Here is an 18,671-nt window from a genome sequence, read left to right on the forward strand (position 1 = left end):
TCCTAGGGAATTAAATTATTTTTCGTCGCGGCCATTGCATTGACCCATGTTTGTCTATGAACTGAATGTATTTCATATTAAAATATACATATTAGTGTCTAGGTCTGGTGAAACAATACGTGTTAGTGAGAAAAGAGAGGGGAAGAAATGCTCTTTGAACAGGGCTTTCCTCCTCAGTGACATGCCACCACATATAAGAAAGCAAGCTTTCTCATACTGACAGACTCAGCACTTAGGACAGGGTCATTTGTGTAGTCTAAGGTTCATGTTGCATGCAAGGTTCCATTTTAACGTGATTCCCCATTGGAAGTGTAGTGCTTTCTGTTTACTGATTTGCAAGACAATGTACAGGTTGTCTGTCCTAAGGGTGTGTGTGCGTTGAAATTGAAAGCTGACAGTGACCTAAGTGAATGAAGCACTGGGTTAGTTACCACTGGCTGGAAAAAGTGCATACACCAAGATTTTGGGCATCTCAGATGAATTAAAAAAGTTTTGTAGAAGGATGGTTTGTGTTAATTCTGATAGTATTAGTAGAAAGAGGTATTGTGCTAGGTGCCATTTTACACTCATTCCTACGACTAAGAAAGTCGGCACGTGAACAAGATTCACACTCAGTGAATTGGGAACAGCCCAGTCGTCTTTGGGCTAACATGTCTCCATGTGTCATGCTAATGGGTGATTATACCACTTATAATCGGCAACAATAGACCTGAGAAGCACCAGGTGTACTTGTTGCACCTATTTACTAACAGCACTGCATCCATTTCTTTGTGAATCCTGCAAACTCCATGTGGGGGATGAAGGGAGGAAGAGTTGAATAGCTTCATACAGTATTGGTGAGGGGGGTTTGCTGGTGTAAACAATATTAAAACAATATTTTGAAGTTTCTTTGTTAAGCAACAAGTTCATTGAAGTCAAAATCAAAAAGGTTATCACAAGCAGATTTGTGATTTGTGGGACGAAGGAGTGGGTGGGAAGTAAATAGAGTGTGCAAACATCCCGCATTAAAATGTTACTTTGTGAAAACAGAGGGCACTCAGTCCTGGCCACGATGTGGAGCAGCGAAGTATAGTTGTGCTTCTAAAATCCACCTGAATTACTTTACTTACTTAATGCCCATTATGCCCACTGGCATGTAAGGCATCAACCAAGGCCCTCCACTTCTGTGTGTCTTGTGCAAGTTTCTGTACAGTGCCCCAAGTGCGGGCCATGGTCTTCATTTCTGTTTCCACTGTTCAATTAAAGGTGTTTCTTAGCCTGCCTCTCTTTCATCTGCCTTCTGGACTACAGTAATTCATGGTGGAATTAATTACTTTCGGACTCATTTTAAGTTTGGCATGCGGTCTCCGAGCCCACCAGGTTAGCAGAGGTCCTTTTCTCTGCTGCCCTGGGGAACATCCAGCAATAATTAAAGACCTCTGCATGGCTCGCCTGAGGGAATCTCTTTGGTCTCATTGCTTCTCCCATTGTCACAGATGCACTAATGTCAGTGCAAATGTACAAGCTGGTGCAATTTTTATTTTTTTTTGGCCAGTACATCATTCATTTTTGTTTTTCCGAAACAAGCTTCCAAAGAAAGATTTTGTTTCTACAATACCGTAACATGCAGGGAATTTGCTCATTGTATGTCAGGGCCATTGATTAGTTTCCCTGCATGGGACTGGCAGGTCAAGTTCTTCCGCTAGCAGAGCCAGCTAAGTCCAGTGTTGTTCTCCCATTTCTAAGTGGGTGTTGTTACCGTGACTCTGGTACATGTGGCATCTTTCGTTTTCAGAGTGAGGTCCTTTCTTTAGTCATCATCTTTGCAATTTTTAAAAGAGCCAAACGGAAGGAAATAATTGCACTTGTTTTGAGGTGCCTTTTATGAGTAAGTGCATTTTCCTCTTAGTTTATTGAGGTAATAAAATAGCCATTCGGGCATCAAAAATACATTTTGTTGAAACCTTTCCCGAACACCAGACTTGATAAGGGAACATCTTAAGCTGTGACAAGTCTCTAGGTGGCACTTTACGGAGTTGCAGACAGTGTCATTTGACTTCATGAGAAATGAAGTATCATTCCAAATAAAATAGTGCATGAGTGCTGGTGACGTCAGTTTTTTATCTGTGCCTCCATGTGGAATTCAGAGCCCAGTATTTCCAGTTTTTTAATATTTGTTTCTTTGAATTGTACGGACGTTTCTTCCAAAAGTTTCAGTCTCCAAGCTTCCTGCCACCTGCCAGTTTCTCATGTCAGTGAACAAGGAATGCATTTGATATCTGGGTTTCTCTCACATCCTGAAATTGTGCAAAAACATTATACAAATACATCCAGAGGATATCTGTGAGCAGGATGAGAAGCTTTTGGTGGAATCCATGGTGGAGAGGTCCAGACTCTTTTGTAGACAAAGAGCTCACTCCTGCTGTAGTTCTTGGAGTTGATCGTCTTTCAGACATCAAATGTACAAAAAAGAGCAGAAAAGTTCACTGTTCAGACATTTGAAAAGGAGAGAATGTTCAATGGAAAGCATTACATCATCTTCTGAACCTATTACCATCTGAGAGCTATTGACCTTGGTCAGGCTCAGTACTGTAGCAGAGGTTCGGGCATTTATGAAGGCTATTTTAGAAACATTTGATAAGGCCACATCTGGTGCACTGGTCCCTGTGTTCACTGAACCTAAGGCTTTGACTGTGGTTAATTCTGGTTCCACACCAGTGGCCCCAGCTCCGCTGGTTCCTTCTCAATTGACTGGTTAGCTTTCTAAGCTAAATCTGTCTCCGCATACAAAACTGGTTTTACGGAGCTGAGAACACCATGTGTGAGACTATTGCCCTGGCAATGACACTGATTATTAAGATAACTCAGCACTAGGGGTGGGCTGATCTCGCAGAGTTTTACTCCACAGAATTCTGTTGTTACCTAAAAACTCTGCAAGATTCTGCTGAGTTCCACGGGAAGCAAAATTTTGATTCGTCTTGCTCCTCACACTGAGTAGCAGGAAGAGCACCACGGGTCATATCTTAGTGCCCTTCTTTTTTCTGCCGCTCAAGTACATTTTCTACTTGAGTGTCAGCTTACACAGTGCAAGTGGCAACTTTATGCACACAATAGTGATGTGTTGCGACCATCCACATTGAGAAATCTCACGGGAGTTGGTCTAGCACTCGTTTTTTCTCACCTGCCAACTTCAGGTTGGCGAGCCGCATGTGAGGAAAAACTCTGCCACACAGCAGTTGGTGGAGTTTTTGCCAAACTCTGCGCTTCAAGTGGAGTGCGTAGTGAGCAAATCTCCACCGGCAGAGCGGAGTTTACCACCCACCCCCACACAACACAAGCTAGAGTGAGTGAGAACAATATAAATACCTTATCTGCAAGACGAAAGTGCTACCTGATATGTCACCTGTCACTAGGAAGCAGTCTCTCTAGCACACAGACGACCTGTTCATATCAGACTCAGGCCTTGTGCACATGCCCCAATGAGTGTTGCATGCAAAGGATGAAGAGAGTGAAGGGGTAATCTCATTTTGTCTTTTTACACTAGTTCACAGATGCTCATGGACTAACAGGAGCTCAGTGGATTAGAAACCCCCTTTGAAATGGAATTCCCTACTAAAGAAGGCACAGCTTTTGTGGAGGAGGTCCAGTTTTCCACCCTGATAAAGAAGGTGACAATAACTCTAGCTATCTCCGTACTTTTGTTGAACCTAACATTTTATTGTAACCACATTGTTACATGACTTCAAGTGCAAACAGCCTTTAAGGAGGCACTGAATAATCAGGTGACCAGGCGAGCCAAACAGGCAGTCTCTTTGGCAAGGAAGGCTCCAGAAAACAACGGTCAGCCCACTCTGAGCTGCCTTACCTCTGCTTTCATCTTTCGCTTGAGAGTTTGGTGGTGCAGGCTTCCTTTGACACCTTTTCCCTGTGCCCTCAAAAAGGGTATGTAAAATCTGAAGAGAAATGTTTGCTTGTGGTAGTTCTCTCTCAAATCCATTAATGCCATAAGTCTCTTGAGATACTCCTATCAGAATTCTGGTAAAAGGCAACAGCTCCCAGGCTTTGTAAGGTATGGCTGTGTTGGCAGTGCTCAGTCTCCCTAAAACATGCAGTTGTCATTTTCCTGAGCTGATGTGAATGCATAGATACAGCGAAACATGCAGGACAAGATATGGAGAATTCCATATCTTAATCTATTTAATATGCTTTGGTTTTAGGCAGAGCATGTTATTGCGCTGGACAACATATGCTAGAGAGAGAAAGGTTACTTAACTTTTATGTAACTGTTGGATCTCTAATGTGGGTACCTTCTGTAAAGTTCCATACTTCCTGCTGTTCTCCACTTTTTCTAATTAGCTAATACTGAAATGCCAAGAGGTTTTTGCTAACTTCCACAGATAATGATGTCAGTTGACAAAACACCTGTTAAGCATTTCAAGACCCTCTGTGATCATTCAGCCAGGCATGGGACTGAGCATATAATATGTACATGTAGAGAACCAATGTCTTAGGCATAGAACTTTTAATTTTTTATTACATTATGATGTTTTACACATAGACATTGTGTTAAAGTATTAATCTCGAGTTATCATACTAAATAAACAGATTCAAGCCTAAGTGCAAGTCTGCTTGAATTCTGTTATAAATCTTCATATAACGGGCTTATTGTTTTCACAGTGAGCTGTAGCCTACAGCCTCATAACTTATTTCTTAAAAACTCCTTCTTGTCCATTACATCAGTCTGTCCTCCTTTAAATTTTGCTTTGGTTGCTTTCTCTTCCTTTTAACTTCCACATGGACCCTTTTGAGTGCTGCATGGGATCTGCCCAACTAATCTTGGTTTGCTGTATCTAGGTGACACCTGCTCTAATGGTCTTGCCTGGAAAAATTGAAAATTTCACTAATCTTGTCTGTGTCTAACATGCTTTTTTGCCACTAATAGACTTTGATTTGATTGGCAGTTAAATATTCCCAAACTGGTACTTGATGATAATCCTGAATATCTTTTTATTTTTTCCTTTTATCTACTTTCTACTGTTTTTCCTTCCTGCTTTTCCATCTCTGACAGGTGAAAAAGTGATGGCCGACGATCTGTTCACGCAGGACCTCTTCCGTTTTCTACAGCTCCTTTGTGAGGGACACAACAATGGTATGGGATTTACAAAATCAGTTTGCCTCAGCCTTGTTCAGTTTCCTATTTTCACTTGTTTGAATGCTCAAATAAGCATGAAGAGAAGATAGCCAGCTAAATGTTGATTAACAAAAAAAGATGCACTGCACTCATTCATGTTCACGTCTGGTTTCTGAACTCCATTTCCCATATGTTGTTTCATCTGAAGTGATAAAGTTACTTTTGGAAGTATAGAATGCTGTCAGATTGTAAATGAAAGAATATGGACTGAAAATTATGAAGATAGTTATCGTAAAATTGCCAGTATCAGCTGTCTATGCCAGCTATTCATCAAGGATAGATCCTTGAGTGATGAAGGGACGCAGAATATTTTAGAAGACAGCTGTTAGGTTTGCTCCATTACAAACAGATGCTTCTGTTTCCAGCTGAAAAAAAGTCAAAAAGTCAGTGTGCACTTGTGAATTTCTAGTGTGTGATATACGTTTAGTAATCCAATAAACGCTAAGCATCTGCACATGCTGAAAAACATGTGCCTGTATACTGGCATGTGACCTCTGGGTTTTAATGGCTGTTGAGGCAGGGGTTTGAGGATGTGGAAATGTCAGCGTGGGAGAGGTCTGTCTGACTGAAAAGGACAATAATACAATGAATGTGTATTCTCTTATGTATGTCTTCTGGTGTTTCTCTATGTGAATTAATGACTAGTAGTGACAGTCCCATCCTGTATGGGTTTCATTCTTATGCTCCCAACAGTCAGTCTGTTTTTCTTTTTCTTAACTGTCATCACATCTTTGTGTCCCAATCCCTGACTTACTGCGTTGGATGGACAGATCGCATAGATGTACCAACTGTGTGCATTTTTGACTTCGCTGCATGTACAGTTGCCAAAATCAGATCTAGAAGTAGAGTGAGAAGCTTGAGTGAATGAAGACCCTGAGTCCCATGCTGTATCTTTCCTATCTGCAGATTTCCAGAATTACCTGAGGACACAGACTGGAAACACAACAACAATTAACATCATCATCTGCACTGTGGATTATCTACTGCGATTGCAGGTGAGAGACACGCACAATATCAGAAATGATTAGAGATCAAAGTGCAGACTAAATGCTGTGCTTACAGGTAACAGTCTACACAATGGCACAATGATGCACAATAAAAGGCTAGCATAAAGTCAGGAAATGTAGGGATCGCAACTGAGCATGGTGCTCATACACAGGCTGCTGAGATGACACCTATGACCCTCAAAATCGTGCAGATTGCCTCTCGTGATTACAAGTATGAACTTTGCATTGGTGGACGCTACATCTTTTGTGATATCAAACCTGATATGTATACAAGTTCTGACTAAGTGCTAGGAATACATCTATGAACCTCACACCAATGCAGAATTCATGTTGTGATTTGACCTGTGAGGATCAAATATGTTTAGACGACCAGTCGTATTTAGAAATAAATACCTCACGTGGTTTCCTTTGGTGCTGCAATGTCAATTGTAGGACTGAGATGTTTCTGCAGGGGGTGGAATGCCACTGACGGGTTTGATTTTTCCTATCAGTGTTTAGATTGCTGCAAGTGGAAGATAAGGCAGTGCTTAATGAATGTGGGATGACTGCAGGAAAGGATGGAACAGTGAGCGAAAAAATTTCATCTTTGGGGATGGAAGAGGTTCATGGTTTGGTGTTCATTCTAGGAAAGGTGAAATGTGTATTTTTCATTCTGTAAAAGGTGAAATGTTGATTTCTGAACTAGAATGGCACCTGCTTGGGTGGAGTTGTACTCGTGGGAACAAAACTATGAACAGTGTCATTTGGGTGCAGTTGTCTGTGCATAACCTCTTTCTCAATCCTCCCCTAATTATTAAAGTTATTCGGACACAGCCATGGAGTAGCTGGTAGAGGATACCGATGACACAAGGTGGAAGTACTGTAGTGGAGTGAGAGGCTGAGAGGACATAGGGCTACGCAACCGCATGAATAAGAGGAGGAGAAGAGAATGAACCATAGAGAGTAGGCCAGCGAGGATGTGGGGCACAGTTTGGGAGTAGGTCCCTAGAAAAGTGAAGCTGTAGTAAAGAGAGAAATTGAATAAATTAGAGAGAGAACAGAGACATAAACATAGTGGAAGGAGGCATGAGACACAGATGGGATAAGGTGTGGTGAGGAATAATACAAGGAAGATGCAAGCACATAGAGATAGGCAGCAAGGAAATAGAAAGGCTCGAAGACGGAGCTGGAGCAGAGTTAGAGAGACAGCAAGAAGAAAAGGGAAGCCTCATAAAGGTGTGAACTTGGTTTGGGGGATGTTAGTCACAGAGATGATAAGCGGGTCAGAAAGCAAGATGTCTACCCTTAGCTCCTTTCCCTCAGCATCTGTGGTGACAAGCTTTAACTGCAATCAGATTTATGAGGCCTAAAATGGCCATGTTGAATGACCCTGAACCATAGACTTGAGCTGATGCTGATTTGAAGCTGCTTGTATCAGTGTAATGATCGTGGTGTAGATAAATCAAGTTTGCACCAATTTAAGGCTATTTGTTTTAATGGAATTAACAGTAGAAAGGATAAACCCCAGAGGATAAATTTGAAAACCAGTGCCATTGCCAACACCATATCCTGTGTGTACTCTAGCAGGAATATGAACAGTGAGGATATATCCATGTGACAACCCCAATTGTATGACATCACAAGGGGTTTTTAAATGTTTTGAGAGGGCAGATGCCTTTTCTAGCCAAGATACCATTGGAAGACCTCCTAAATCTGTACAATCTGACAGGGACATCCAGCTGCAGTTTCTTACCTTAGAATATTCCCCAGGTATTCAATTGGATCTGCAAAATCTTGAGCAGTACCTCTGTGCGCCGGTAGGTGGTGCCGATTGGCTCTACTTCGGCGCCATATGTGCTGGATGTGACATGTGCAGTGCCTATAAAGGTGCAACCCCAGCGCATTGACATCAGTTCTTTTCTTTCCAAGCCATCAACGAAGACCTGGAAGAGTTATCTCAGTCCTTTTTTGTACTACTTTTTTGGACTTTTCGTTGAAATTCTTTTTGAGCTAAGCTCCCAGTGTGCATATTGGGTATGTCATCTAAAAAGTTGAAGCATTCTTCGAATTCACTGCAGTGGTCGAAGTCATTGGACAAGGCACAGGAAACAGTGCCACACATCTAGGCCCCACTCCCACACATCAGCCACAAAGCCTGAGATAAGGTGCACTCCACGCTTTCCAGAATTTCCCGGAGTGACCCCCACCCAGCTGAAAGAATTTTATGAGGCTATGAATCTCATTTTTGGGCTGGCCAACCCCTCCGGAACACCTTTGGGCCCCATGGATTCGGCAGGTGCCCCAGTTGGATTTCTGCCGCCGGGTTCACCCTTGGTGGCAGTTTGGCCCTTAAGATCTATTCCCAAATTGCGATTGGCTCCAATTGCAGTTCCTCGACTTTCCTTGGAGTCCATGCCAGTAGTGTCTTTCCCATCGCCAGTGATGCCCCTCAGCGGTGCTTACCCCATCTTTACACCCAACTCAGATACAGAGCTAGACTATCATCGTCCGATATTGACTCTACTGCTAACTGGACCAAGACCCTTCGGGCCAGAGACAGCCCCTCCCTTTCCTGGCAGGTCCTGTGAGGAATATGATTGGGAGTGATCTGAGGATCCTTATGGTTATCCTGACACACTGTAAGAGCCATTGGCCAAGGATAACTGATATGATAAACTGGCAGATGCCAGTGGTCTAGACACCTCTCCGGACACTGGCCTAGAATCTCCTACTAGTGTGGCTACAGAGGAAGAGGCTTCATTTGCCATGGGGTGAGGAGGGCAGCAGATGTCCTCGGTGGCAGTTAAGGCTAAAGTCTTGACAGAGGTTCTTCAGCCTCTTTAATGAGGCCCTCACAGACGTCCTGCTCAGGACCTGGGCCAAGTCCTGCACAGGCACTCTTGTGCATATGACAGTTGACCACTCCATCACCCTACTCCTGGGGATTTGACTTTCCTCACCCAGCACCCCACCGCAGAGAGCCTGGGTGTCCAGACCTGCACGTCTAAGGTTAACCCTGGCACGTCCTCTAACACCCCACCCACCAGATAGGGAGTACAAGAGCCTGGACACCTTTGGCAAGATGATTTTCTCTTTCACCAGCTTTGCATTGTGGTTTATAAACCACATGTGTCTCGTGGGCTTGTATTCCCACACTGTTTGGGATTTGGTTGGACATGTGCTGCTCATGGCCTTAGAGGAGGCTCAAGCCATCCTGTCACAGACTATTGCCAATGGCAGGGATGCAGCAAAGTTTACAATGTGCTGCGACTGGACACAACCGACTCACTAGGTAGACAGATTACTTCCTTAGTGGCACTTCATCGCCACGCATGGCTGAGGTCAGCCGGCTTTTCAGAAGATGTCCAGGCATCCCTTATGGGCATGCCCTTCGATGGCACATGAAAGTTTGACAATAAGGAATATGCAGCACTTTAGCGCTTTAAGAACAGCAGGGCCACTGTTCAGTCTGTGGGAGACTCCAGGGCCCCATGCCAGCCTGATTCTGCCTTTCAACTGTTCTGTGACTCTGGTAAGGACTACCAGCTACATCCATACCCGCCCAGCCACCACACCCAGCAGGCTGCCAAGTTTTTTTTGCCTGCAGATACAGCTCCCACAAACCTTATGGGACACAAGGCCAGAGATCTGCACAGTCCCTAACCCCCATCAACTGCAGCCTCCAAACCCCTTTTTATATGCCTTCTCACCATCATAGGCAACCTGTGGGTGGCAAGATCCAGCACCACCTGCTGGGATGGCAATCTATAACCTTGGACACCTGGGTGCTCCAAATTGTTCTGCTGGGGATACACCATTTCAGTCACGGAAACCCCGCCACCTAGGCCACCATCTTCAGATCGGCTGATGGAGGACCACCTCTCCTTGTTTCATCAGGAGGTACAGGCCCTTCTAGCCAAATGAGTTTTTCAGAGGGTGCCAGCATTAGAAAAAGGTTGTGGTTACTATTCCTGCTTCTTTCTGGTGGCAAAGAAGAACGGAGGACCACATGCTATACTGGACCTACGCACTATGAACTGCTTCCTAGAAAAAAGTAGGGATTACAAATTCTTACATTGGCTCAGGTCCTGTCTGTCTTGGATCCTGGATGGTAGTGCTGGACCTGCAGGACACATATTTCCATACACCTGTCCTGTAAGCTCACAGACGTTACATGTGCATCAAAGTGGGCCACAGCAGTTTCAGTTCTATGTGCTTCCTTTTGGTCTTACCAGCACTCCTCAGGTGTTCTCGAAGGTGATGGAGGTTGTTGCAGCTCATCTGCAAAAGTCAGGGGTTCCAGTCTTTTCCTACCTCTGTGACTAGCTGTTGAAAGTGGGCTCGTCCCAGGCAGTTGTCGCCCACCTCCTGAATACGGCAAACTTCCTGCATTCTCTGTGGTTCCCTATAAACATGTTGTAGTCACACCTGACTCCCTCTCAGACACTCCCTTTCATTGTAGCCATTGCTGGACATGATGCAGTACTGCACCTCCCCACCAGGGCAGTGAGTCCAGGATATTCAGGCGATGATTTCAATGTTTCAGCATCTAGCCTGGATTTTGATGAGACTGACTCTGAAGCTACTGGGTCTCATGGCCTCCTGCATCTTACTGGTAAAGCATGCCTGCTGGCACATGAGAGCTCAGCAATGGGACCTGAAATCACAGTGGGTGCAGCAGTAGGGGAATCTCACCAAACTGGTCCAGATATAGATGGGAACTGCAAAAGACCTGCAGTGGTGGCTGACGAACCGTAATTGGGTCAGCAGCAGACCATTTTCCCTTTCTCACCTAGACCTCACAATGGTGACAGATGCATCACTTTTGGGGAGGGCGTTGCCATCTGGGAGGGATGTAGATCAGAGGAATCTGGTCTCTGGCGAAGTCTCAGCTCCACATTAAAATAGAGTTGAGAGTGATCCGTCTGGCACTGAAAGCCTTCCTACCTTCCATCAAGGAGAATGTGTTTCTGGTGTTCACAGACAACACCACTGCAATCTGATACTGCAACAAGCAGGGTAGTGCGGGGTTGTGGAACCTGTCCCAAGAGGCCCTGCGTCTCTGGACATGGCTAGAACATCAGGATATTTTCTTGGTCGCACAATACCTGGCGTACTCTCTGAATGTCATGGTGGACAAACTCAGACATCGATACCTTGCGAATCACAAATAGTGTTTCCATCTGGAGGTGGTGCCAAGTCTCTTCTGTGACTTGGAAGAACCTTGGTTAGATCTATTCACCACTGCCAAGAATGCACAATGTCAACACTTCAGCGTGTTGAAGTTTCCGCTGCAGCTCGTTCTCCAGGATGCATTTTGTTTCAAGTGGGGCTGGGACTCCTGTACACCTTCATGTCAAAACCACTCCTGCCTCGAGTTCTGAAGAAGATCAGGATGGACTGGACCCAAGTCACTCTTGTGGCTCCAGATTTGGGTGCGGAGAGTTGGTATCCTGAACTGAGCATGAGCATCAGTCCTTCGGTAGGCTGCCCCTTAGAGAGGATCTCCTGTTGCAGCAACAGGGCAAGGTTCAACACCCAAACCTGCACACGTTCCCCCTTTATGCATGGAGATAGAGAGGTTAAAGGGTTAGAGAGCTACAGGTGCTCTCTGTACACCCTCCATATACAAGCTTATTTCTAGACAAACTGGTTCCCTGCACTAGTGACTGTTTTCTGCTAAAATATCACACTGCTGACCTTCGCTCTGCCTCACTCTTCTAAGGAAAAGGAGAGACTCCATCACCTAGACCAAAAAAGAGCACTATTGTTCTACATCGAATGCACCAGACAACACTGGGTGGATGATCAACTCTTTGTTGGGTTCCCCTGAACGTAAAAAAGGAAAAGGTGTGCAGAAACGAACCGTCTCTAGATGATTTTCGGTTCTGCATTAATATCTGCTATGCACTGGCCAAGAAGCAACCCCCTGAGAGCTTACTGACACATTCTACCAGAATCAAGGCTGCCGTTACTGTGTTAGCTTGCAGAGTCCCTGTTGTAGGAAGTTGGCCCTGTGTATACTATCTCAGAGTGAGAGATAGAGTCCAAGGGTTCCCCTTAGAGGTTGATAGTGGCAAAATTAGATAATTCTAATGCTCTATTTTTGTGGTAGTGTGGTCGAGCAGTAGGCTTATCAGAGGGTAGTGTTAAGCATTTTTTGTACACAGAGGCAATAAATGAGGAACACACACTCAAAATGTTAACTCCAGGTCAATACTTTTTTTATAGAAAAATATATTTTCTTAATTTATTTTAGAACCACAAGATTCAAGATTTGAAGTAAATACATAAAATGCAAGGTACTCCACATAGGTAAGTAAGGAACTTTGAATTAGAGCAGTAACATACACAGTTTTAGATAAAATGGCTATAAGCTATTTGAAAAGTGGATACTGCAAAAATCAACAGTTCCTGGGGAGGTAAGTATTGGTTTGTTTTTTAGGTAAGTAAGGCACTTACAAGTTCAAGTTCCTGGGCATAGGCAGCCCACCGTTGGGGGTTCAAGGCAACCGCAAAGTCACCGCACCAGCAGCTCAGGGCCGGTCAGGTGCAGAGTCCAAAGAGGTGCCCAAAACACATAGGTGCCTATGGAGAACAGGGGTGCTCTGGTTCCAGTCTGCCAGCAGGTAAGTACCTGCGTCTTCGGAGGGCAGACCAGGGGGGTTTTGTAGAGCACTGGGGGGGACACAAGTAGGCACGCAAAACACACCCTCAGCGGCACAGGGGCGGCCGGGTGCAGTGTGCTTAGCAGGCGTTGGGTTTTCAAGAGGAATCAATGGAGGGACCCAGGGGTCACTCTAGCGGTGCAAGCAGGGCACAGGGGGGCTTCTTGGGCCAGCAACTGACTGGGCTAGGCAGAGGGTTGCCTGATGGTCACTCCTGCACTAGAGTCTGGTTCCTTCTGGTACTGGGGGCTACGGGTGCAGTGCTTGGTCCAGGCGTCGGGTTTCCAGTTCCGGCAGTCCCGGGAGCCTCTGGATCCTCTCTGCATGCGTCGCTGTGGGAGTCCTGGGGGGTTGTCTGAGGTTACTCACGAGGTTGCAGTCGCCTGGGAGTCCTCCCTGTAGGGTTGCTTCTCTGGAGCTCGAGTTGAGGGCGTCCGGTGCAGAGAGTGAAGTCTCACGCTTCCGGCGGGAAGAGTGAGGTCTTTGAAAGTTTCAAGAAAGTTGCAAAGTTGTTTCTGTTTTTGAACAGTGCCGCTGTTCTCAGGACTTTCTTTGCCCTTCAGGTTCAGGGCAGTCCTCTGAGGCTTCAGAGGTCACTGGTCCCTGTCCGATGCATCGTTGTGCAGGTTCTTTGAGTCCGGAAACAGGCCGGTAGGGCTGGGGACAAGTCAGTTGTCGTCTCCGTCATCTCTGCAGGGCTTTCAGGTCAGCAGTCCTTCTTCTTGTTTGTAGGTTGCAGGAATCTGATTTCCTGAGTTCTGGGTCGCCCCTAAATACAAAATTTAGGGGTGTGTTTAGGTCAGGAGGGCAGTAGCCAATGGCTACTGTCCTGGAGGGTGGCTACACCCTCTTTGTGCCTCCTCCCTGTGGGGAGGGGGGCACAGCCCTAATCCTATTGGGGGAATCCTCCAATCTCAAGAAGCAGGGGTCACCTCAGCTCAGGGCACCTCAGGGGCTGTCCTGACTGGTGGGTGGCTCCTCCTTGTTTTTCCCATTATCTCTTCTCGACTTGCCACCAAAAGTGGGGGCTGTGTCCAGAGGGGCGGGCATCTCCACTAGCTGGGATGCCCTGGGGTGCTGTAACAAAAGGCAAGAGCCTTTGAGGCTCACCGCCAGGCGTACAGTTCTTGCAGGGGGAGGTGAGAAGCACCTCCACTCAGTGCAGACTTTGTTTCTGTCCTCAGAGAGCACAAAGGCTCTCATCCTGGGGGTGGGGGGCAGAAACTCATCTCAGTGGCAGGCTGGCACAGACCAGTCAGTCCTGCACTGAAGGATTGGGTAAAATACAGGGGGCATCTTCTAAGATGCCCTCTGTGTCCATTTTGTAATAAATCCAACAGTGGGAGCAGTGTGGGTTTATTATTCTGAGAAGTTTGATACCACACTTCCCAGTATTCAGTGTGGCCATTTTGGAGCTGTGGAGTTCGTTTTGACAAACTCCCAGACCATATACTTAATATGGCCACACTGTACTTACAATGTCTAAGAATAAACTTAAACACTGTAGGGGCATATTGCTGATGCAGCTATGCCCTCACCTGTGGTATAGTGCACCCTGCCTTAGGGCTGTCAGGCCTGCTAGAGGGGTGACTTACCTATGCAACCAGGCAGTAATTTGTGGGCATGGCATCCTGAGGGGGATGCCATGTCGACTTTGCCTTTTTCTCCCCACCAAAACACACGATCTGCAATGGCAGTGTGCATGTGTTAGGTGAGGAGTCCCTTCGGGTGGCACATCACATGCTGCAGCCCTTAGGGACCTTCTCTGTTCACAGGGCCCTTGGTACCACTGGTACCTTTTACAAGGGACATATCTGTGTGCCAGGGGTGTGCCAATTGTGGAAACAATGGTGCATTTTTAGTGAAAGAACACTGGTGCTGGGGCCTGGTTAGTAGGGACCCAGCACCCTTCTCAGTCAAGTCAGCATCAATATCAGGCAAAAAGTGGCGGGTAACTGCAACAGGGAGCCATTTTCCTACACCTATCCTAGACATTGGTCAGCCTGCTACGTCGGCTTCTCTGCACACATTTAAACATTTCTACTGCCTTGAAAGTCAGGTCTGTCTTGATGGACACTCTGCCTGTTTGGCCCTCTAGGATCTTTTGGTCTGAAACAGTTCCCAGACCCTTCTCCGGGCTATTGATTTATTCTAAGATAAGGAATCTGCAGCTAGAAGTCTATATTAGTGACCAAGTTACTTACCTTCGATAACACCTTGTCTGGTAGAGACTCTAAAGGAAAGCAGCACCTTTCTGGAATAGTTACCCCCACTTTGTATGTGGTGTCAGTGTGTTTAGACTTTCGTACACTGGGAGTCTGCTAACCAGGACCCCAGTGTCAGTGCTCTCCTCCCTAAATTTAACTGTAAGGTAACTTTTACACCCCACAATTGACATACTGGTGCACCCATGTAAGTCCCTAGTATACGGTACTTAGGTAACCAGGGCATTGGTACACCAGGGGTCCCCTATGGGCTGTAGCATGTATTGAGCCACCCATGAGGGCCCATGCAAACTGTGACTACAGGCCTGCCATTGCAACCTGTGTGAAATGGGACATGCACCTTTCTCTCCAGATACACGATTTGCCTTATATCATGGTCACTGCAAGTCACCCCTAAGGTAGGCCTTTTAGCCCAAGGGCAGGGTGCATGGTTCTAAGTAGTAGGGCACCCCTGCATGACCAGAGGTGCCCCTACAAACCCCAGACTCCATTCCCTGGGATTTGCAAGTACAGGGAAGCCATATTAAGGTATGTAGTGGACACTGGTCAACACGAGTAGTCCAACTTACATAATGGCTTCCCCAGACAGAGGCATGTTTGTTATCAAACATGTTGGAATCATGCAACTGCACCGATTCCAGTACTAGTTGCATGATACCATGTACTCCGGGGGTTCTCTAGGGGATCCCCCATGTCTGCCTCTACAGCCTTGCAGGGTCTGCAGGCCATCCAGTGCTTCTTCTAACCCCGGACACTGTTCTGCCCTCCTGCTGCTGAGGGTAACTCTTGGCAGGGGAAGGCAGGACAAAGGATTTCCTGTAGGACAGAGGTGTGACCACCTCTTCTTTAGAAATTGGTGTCTATGGGCTGAGGTGGGGGTGCCTCTGAGCACTACCAGACTGCTTTGAAGGGGACATTTGCTGTCCTCCTTGTATAAACTGGTTTGCACCAGTGCAGGAATCCCTGGTTACTGCTCTAGTGTGAAACCACAAAAAGGACAAGGGAGTGACCACCCCCCTGTCCACCTCCACCCTTAGGGAGGTGCACAGAACTCTGCCAAGTGGCCAGTTGATTCTGCCATCTTGGAAATAAGATGAGCAGAGACCCCTGGGAGAATATGACTGTTTAGTCCAACTGGGTGACGTCCCTGACCCGCTCTGAAAAGTGGGTCACTCCCAGAGGGCAAAAAGTTTGTATTTGCGATTTAGATACGGCTGCTTGCCGTTGAATGACTTCTGTAGCTCCTGGTGAGGAGATAGGTCATCTGCCTTATGCCCTCTTTGCAAATTAATGCCTGAAACAGTGAACCATATTGTTATCGTCTGCACAGCGCATCGAGCCTCTAGGCGGCTGTGGTTTAGGCCAGTTTGTCTATCCCTAGGGATCGGGATTATCGAGTGGCATTGCGCCTGTTTAGGGCAAGACCATAGTCTACCCAATGAGCCGTTTTCTCCTGGGTGTGTGGACTAGAAGAGATATATTTCTGGCTCGGGAGGGGGCTGATGGAGTTAATTTATAGTAAGCCCTAGGACAAAAGAAATGTACAGACCTTGATAGGCTCGACGTTGCACTGAGCACTTTATGTAGATCGAGAGTTGTATAGCCTCTAAGAGCTGACACGGAGGCTAAAGATTTGGATGAGCACTGGTCTTACTGATGGGCGGGCATAAAAGTTTAAACTGGTAGTTTTATTTTATTGTTTGAATCGGGTTTTAAGATGATAGTTGATTATGTGGAGCTAATAAGCGCTTCATATAGATGGACTAAGTATTGTATAATGAAATGTACTACAGGACTTTCAAGAGATTGAGTATACTGTAGACTTTTGATTGATCTGCCCTTGTTGATTTTTATGTGTATTTTTTTTTCCTTTTGATTTTAAGTATTATTGTATTTATGCACTTTTATGGACAATACAAATCCGAATAAAGTTATTATTATTATTATTATTAAGTTGGTCACTGCAGTAAGTGTCCAACCTCCTTCAGGAACCATCTGTAAGTCTCCTCTGAAAGACACTTCTGCAAACTGGACACCGGAACCGCTGCTGTTCTTCGCTGGAACCAGAAGCAAGACTGGAACCATTAGGAAGGCTCACACTACAGCTTTGTTTCCAAGTTCTGCAAAGACTTCTGCAACCCTGTGGCCATGCATCCTCCAGAGTCGCTGGGACTCTTGCTGCACTTAGGAAAGCAAGAAGGAATCTCCCTTGGAGTGAAGGAGTAACTCCCCTGCATCCGCAGGCACCTCACCTCAATGATGACAACCAGCTTATGGACCCTGCTGTCCCATGGACTCTCCAAGGCTCTGTAACACAGGTGGTAGTTCTGTGGCTCTCTAGAGGTCTGACCTATCAAGCATTGCAACTGGGATGTTAGTGGTCCCTCACTGGAGCTGTTTGGCTGGAACCCCTGTGCACTGTGCCTGCTTGTCGTTGCCAAGGCTTGTTGGCTCTTCAGTCTGAAGACATCCTAGCTCCCAGAATCCCCGGCCTCTAGCACTCTCCAGCTCCAAGAACAAAGTCCTCTCTGCAACTCCTGTGAGATGGGCATCCCTCTTTCCTGTGCTGCTGAGGCCTCCCTGTGACTCCCTGTGCCTGCTGCCAGAGGGTCTGGCTGGGAGCTCCAATGATCCCTGCTGGCTCTCCTACTTTCTGAGGGCTGGCCCTGACCTACCTAACTACTAAGTTTGGGCCTTCTCGACCTTGCTGGTCCCCACATCTCCTCAAACTCCATGCAGTGCTTCTTTGCATTTGCCAAGGCTTGTTGGTGGTGCAGCTGACCCCTCTGCAATTCGACGACCGGCGTGGGAGAGCTCAAGGATGACTCCTGGGATTCTCTTGCATCATATGGACTCCACAGCTCCACTTCTAAGTCCACTGTCCTTCAGGAAGCATCACTGAGAATTGTGGGCATTGCCCTCCTGCACCGTCTGGGCACCTCTGGGTGGTTTGGACTCTGTCACCTCTCTCCTTAGGTTCTCTGCCTCTGAAATCCACACTTGGGTTCCATTGACCTCGTCCGTGGGTCACAACAACAACTGGGCAACCAAAATCCCCATTTACTTCAGTGGTAGGTTCCGACACCACTTCACCCCTATGCACCTGGGCTCCCTGGTGTAGGTACTCCATTGTTCTGGGTATCCACAGGTGGGGGCACTATCCAACCTCCCTTATCCCAACAGGTTTCCTCGGGGGTCCTCTGGGAAGGGTCCTGAAACGCGATTACTCCAACCTCGACCACCCCCATGTTAGCCTATGGACACTGTCCCAAGATTTCTGCCCAGCACACGGGCGTCTGGGGAATCCTACCTACTTACTTTTGGGGTTTTAGTACTTCCCCAGTCCTAAGGGTCCTCGGGTGGTAGTGTGGGTGGGGAGTGATTTTCGCATTCCAGTTTTTTAATATATGGTTTGGCCCATGTTATTTTATGCCTTTACTTACCTGTTGATTAGTATATTTTCGTATGTCCGGTTAGGAGATATACCAAAGTTAGTCCTTGAGTGTGTGCTATAATAAATATTACATGTTTTTCTAACACCGCTGTGGTTTTCCTGTGTGCACTTCACTGACTGACCTGGGTGGTATTTGCAACCACTTTACGCCCTCCTGGATAAGCCTTA

At 46.4% G+C, this 18,671-nt stretch overlaps 1 protein-coding gene across 8 annotated transcripts in view; it reads left to right on the forward strand.

Moving 5' to 3' along the window:
* The window catches only part of RYR1 (ryanodine receptor 1), a 1,068,376-nt gene that overhangs the window by 872,712 nt on the left and 176,993 nt on the right, over positions 1 to 18,671 (forward strand). For all 8 annotated transcript variants that reach the window (XM_069206982.1, XM_069206985.1, XM_069206986.1 and 5 more), the window contains 2 exons: positions 5,048 to 5,128; positions 6,077 to 6,165. In XM_069206982.1, coding sequence (XP_069063083.1) covers positions 5,048 to 5,128; positions 6,077 to 6,165 — 170 coding nt within the window. The remainder of the gene's footprint in view (positions 1 to 5,047; positions 5,129 to 6,076; positions 6,166 to 18,671) is intronic.

The sequence above is a fragment of the Pleurodeles waltl genome, chromosome 9, assembly GCF_031143425.1.
Source record: "Pleurodeles waltl isolate 20211129_DDA chromosome 9, aPleWal1.hap1.20221129, whole genome shotgun sequence".
Lineage (NCBI taxonomy): Eukaryota > Metazoa > Chordata > Amphibia > Caudata > Salamandridae > Pleurodeles > Pleurodeles waltl.